Source organism: Ctenocephalides felis, unplaced genomic scaffold (assembly GCF_003426905.1).
Source record: "Ctenocephalides felis isolate EL2017-DRISC unplaced genomic scaffold, ASM342690v1 CF-g0.4_SCAFFOLD_03111, whole genome shotgun sequence".
Taxonomy (NCBI): domain Eukaryota; kingdom Metazoa; phylum Arthropoda; class Insecta; order Siphonaptera; family Pulicidae; genus Ctenocephalides; species Ctenocephalides felis.
In genome coordinates, this window is record NW_020539265.1 from 11,713 (window position 1) to 17,002 (window position 5,290).

A 5,290-nucleotide genomic window follows, 5' to 3' on the forward strand; every position below is an offset into this window, starting at 1 on the left:
GATTAATAAACAATGTATTAATTTAAAGGATAAATTGCGACAGAGTATGCAATGTTCTGAAAAGTTTTCAAATATTCCAGAAACATTAAATATTAGGGCAAGAAATTTTATATTGTCTCAATTAAGAGAGCATACTAAAAATCCGAAAGGAAAGAAATTCACAAACGAAGACAAAATTCTTGTTTTAAGTCTGTATAAAAAGTCTCCAAAGGCTTACTACTTTTGGAGACAAATATTTATTTTGCCATCTCCTCAAACATTGAGGAAGTTGCTTTCAGAGATACCTTTGTATAGTGGCATTAATGAGTGTCTTTTTAATACATTAGGTTCAGCTATTTTTCATAAAAAGTATGAGAGTAGCAAATACTGTGTTTTGATGTTTGATGAAATATCACTATCTTCAGAATTGTCATATGATCGTAAAAAGGATCACATTGTTGGTTTTGTAGAACTAGCGAATGGCAGAAAAGTTTATTTGCGGATCATGCACTTGTTTTCATGATAAAAGGAATAAAGGATCGTTGGAAGCAACCAGTTGCTTTCTACTTTTCCGAAGGTGGAGTAAATAGTTCTGATTTAAAATCTCTTATTGTTGATGTGGCAAAAAAGTTATTTAGTATTGGTTTAAAGGTTGTTGCCACAGTTTGCGACCAATATGCCGCAAATTGTAAAACAGTTAATATGCTTTTAAATGATACAGAAGAGTATTATAAAACAAAAAACCTTCATTGGAATAAACTGTTTTTTGAAATAGATGGTCATGAGATTGTACCTTTATATGATCCTCCACATTTGTTAAAGTGTATGCGGAATAATTTTGCTAAGTACAATGTTAAATTTACAGGTTTAGATGGGGTCGAATACGAAGCATCTTGGAAAGACATCATAGATTATTACAATTATGATTCTACTTCAAGTATGTTTCGTCGTTGTCCTACATTAACCGAACACCACCTTGATCAAACAAAAATGAAACGTATGAAGGTCAGTCTTGCTGCGCAAGTATTTTCTCAACGGGTAGCACATGGACTTCAAAACTCTGGTTACCAAGTAGTAGCTGGAAGTGTTACTTCATATGGTACCGGACAATTTTTGATGTTCATGGACTACTTATTTGATAGTGTCAATGGTTTATCAAAATTGCCATTGAATGGTAAACAATTTCGATGTGCAATTTCAAATAAATCGGCTCACACTATATTTTGGCGTGAGGCTAAATTAGTTTTGAATTCAATGCAATTCATAAAAAGCAAGAGTTTAGTTAAAGTTTTAACTAAACCTCCTTGCATTAAAAATTGGATTAGAACGATAGAGGGTCTGAGCTACATTTGGCAGAAATTAAAAGTAGTTCAGGGTTTTAGCTACTTATGCACCAGAAATTTTAACCAAGATCCCTTGGAGAATTTTTTTGGTTGCATAAGGAGTCATGGGGCTTCGAATACTAATCCAAGTTGTTACTCTTTTGTGTCTGCCTTTAGAACTTTGCTTGTCAACAATTTATCATCTCGTCATTCACCTTCTGCTAATTGTGAAATCGATGATACAACCGGGTTGCTTGCCACATTTCGAGTGTTTTTGAATAATGAAGATGTCTTGGAAACTGACTCTCTGATCAATATGTCTATTGATGCAGAGCCGTTTCATTTCCAAGACATGTCATCGTACAGTAAAACTGCTAACGTTTATGTTGCAGGATATTGTACTAAGAAACTTCTCGGATATGTTGGTGAATGCCATGTTTGTACATCTGAACTATTAGCAGATCCAATTGGCAGGGATGAAGCTTCTTGGATTGCATCTAGAGATTACACTGGCCATTCGCTTTTGGTCCCAGGATATGTATTTTTTTATCTATTTATTAAATGCAGTCAAGTACTTGATCATTTCATTAAATATTTATGTATTGATGATAAACTAAAGATCAAGTTTCAAATATTATTAGAAAAACATGTATTATATAATTTTAATTTCCTTTGCCAAAAGCATAATTTAAAACAATTTTTTTTAGATTCATTTATTTTATTTTTCATTAACACTTGGAATAGAAGTGTTAATAGATATCTCACAGGAAAGTATATAAATGAAAATGAGCAGGACCCTATAAAGAGAATGGCTTTAGCCAAATATAAAAAAGTCTCAGATCTTATAGTGCTCGTTTGAGACACAAAAATCCAAATATTTTTCCGGTAAAAATTCATTAATTCACATTCGCATCATAATTGTTTATTTATTGTTTTCAATTTTTTATTGCTCTCATTTTTATTTAATATTTTCCTGGTCAATATTCATTTAATGATATTTCCATTATAATTTTATTCATTATTTTCAATTTTTTATGGCTCTCATTGTTATTTTGCTAAACATGTTTTTCTAATTTATTTATAATTGATTTCAGTTTTCCTCAATATTACAATATATGAAGTGGTTTCAGTATGATGCATTTTATAAATATTTCAAGTATTACATCCTGTTACTTGCTGGCTGTGGTCTATGTAATTTCTATATCAATTCAAAGATTCTTTTCTCGATTTAATAAATTGTTGAAATTTAAGGCAGATTTTTTTATTTTTTTTCTTTATTTTTCTTTTATGTTATTCTTTCTTTTAATTTAATTATATTTTATGTTATTTTTATTTATTTATTTTTGTTTTTTCTTTTATGGTCTGCATTGAATACATAACTATTTTATTGACACTATTAAATTATAGATTAATACTTCGCATCTTTGTGGTTTTCATGCTTTTATTTTTGTTTGATGAAAATGGTTTTGATGTAAGTTTGCCATTGTATTTAATAAGATTATTTATTACATAAACAAATGTGAAGACATATAAAGTGAATCTATATCATGCCTAATATTTTAGTGTTTTTCCCTTGAAAGTTTGTGTTATATAATATTCTTTTCTAAATAACTTGCGCAACATCCCAATATAGTGTTTAAATTCAGGATATATTTACTACTGACCTTGGAAATCAACAACGTTGCTTTTTTTCTTTTAATTCATAAACAATTGCATGTGCATCAAACTTTATTCTGTTCATTGTGAACATAATGGTGATGCTTTTTCATCATTTATGACAATCATGATGATAATGTTTTCAATAAGATCATAACACGGTTGAATGTAATGTTTAAAAAACACTCATACAGAAACTATTCAAAGATTTCGTCAAATGCAACTTTATTAATGATTGATTAGATAGCAAAATATTTATTAAATGCAGAGTTAATAAAGAAGAATGTCTCGTAAATGAATTTTAATCCTAGGAATTCAGTTTTCTCTCAATTTTGTTATCAATATATATATTTTATGTTCTCAGAATTTTTTGTTTGTGAAGTATTTGTACTATTCAACAAGTTATTTGTTCTTGTTAACTTTTTAAATTTTTGCATTATTTGTCATTCCTTCTTCCATTTGTTCCTATTTCCTTCTTCCTTCTATTCCTTCTTCCTTCCTTTGTACTATTTAACAAGTTATTTGTTATTTGAACTTTTTAAATTTTTGCATTATTTGTCGTTCCTTCTTCCATTTGTTCCTTCCTTGTCAATACTCCTACGCTATTTTCTTCGTAGTTTTTAATTTTTTAATATATTATTATTAGTCTTTAAGTAATTATTATTAGTCAGTTCTTGTGAATTTATCAGTCTATTGTAAATGCTCCTACACTATATTTCTGTGCAGTTTTTATATATTGTTGTATTGTATTATTGTTATATAAATTTCTTGGAAATTTGTCATGTAAATACTTTCCCTTAGTTACTTATAATTGTAAACTTATAATACTTTTTATTATGTGTAATAATTAATTGCAATGAAAGCACTTTTCTTAGTTACTTATAATTGTGAAATACTTTTTATTATTTATAATAATTAATTGCATATTAAAGCACTTTTTCTTAGTTACTTATAATTGTGAAATACTTTTTATTATTTATAATAATTAATTGCAATGAAAGCACTTTTCTTAGTTACTTATAATTGTGAAATACTTTTATTATTTATAATTAATTGCAATGAAAGCACTTTTTCTTAGTTACTTATAATTGTGAAATACTTTTTATTATTTATAATAATTAATTGCAATGAAAGCACTTTTCTTAGTTACTTATAATTGTAAAATACTTTTTATTATTTATAATAATTAATTGCAATGAAAGCACTTTTCTTAGTTACTTATAATTGTGAAATACTTTTTATTATTTATAATTAATTGCAATGAAAGCACTTTTTCTTAGTTACTTATAATTGTGAAATACTTTTTATTATTTATAATAATTAATTGCAATTAAAGCACTTTTTATCAATTACATATATTTGTGAAATACTTCTTATTATGTATAATAATTTTTACATTTATAACATGTCACTACAATTTTAATTGTTATGTAAAAAATTGGTTCGTGATGTATTTGAAAATATATTTTGTACTTCATATATTTTGTTCTCATTTTTAACGTAAGAAATTATTCGGGTTTAATTTTACTGTATTACGTATACTCGTACGAACCATATAGTACGGGAGCCAGCAACGTTTTCGAGCAAGCATTTTAGTCAGGCTGGTTTTTTGGTATTTGGTCCTTGGTGCTCTCTCGGTTAGGGCAAGGGCCGTCTGGCAGCTGGAAGTGGTTGCGTTAATTAGTGCGCAGCCAATTTGTACAGCGCGATTTCAAAAATTTGAAAGCATTTTAGTCAGCCCAATTTTCGTTTTTTTGACTTCGAATAGGTTCACCAGACTCAAATTTTTTGTTGCCAGACATTTTGGGCGCTGCTAAATATGTGCCAGACTCCAATTTATTTATTAATTTTTTTGAAAATTCAAATCATTTTAGTCCGTCTGAAATTTTAGTATTATGTTCGTTAAGGGTAAAAACACGTAAAATTAATTTGCCAGACGTTTCTGCGGTTGTTAACCATGTCTGGCAAGCAAAAATATCTGACAATATGATACTAGTTTATAGCATTTTAGTCAGTCCAATTTCATTTTTTGACTTGATATTTGATTTGATAACTTGAATAAGTTATCCAGATTCACATTTTTGTTGCCAGACATTTTGGGCGCTGCCAAATATGTGCCAGACGCCAATTTATTCATTAATTTTTTTTTAAACTTCAAATCATTTTAGTCCGTCTGTAGTTTTAATATTATGTTCTGAAATGTTATGAGTGTTGTTGTTGTGGGGTTGATTGGATTGGGTTGGGTTCCAAATGTAGATTGATCCACTCTCCAAGGGGTGCTAGATCAGTCCAACCTTGTTCTGGTGTCGTGGGCAGAGCTTAGAGTTTATAAT

General features: G+C 28.6%; 1 protein-coding gene across 1 annotated transcript; it reads left to right on the plus strand.

Annotated features, from left to right (window-relative positions):
• Positions 1-498: 498 nt before the first annotated feature.
• On the plus strand, positions 499-1,839 carry LOC113381848 (the record flags this gene model as incomplete). The annotated part of the gene is made up of 1 exon (XM_026620511.1): positions 499-1,839. A coding segment is annotated over exon 1 (1,341 nt), but the record flags the coding sequence as incomplete, so codon positions are not given.
• Positions 1,840-5,290: the final 3,451 nt, after the last annotated feature.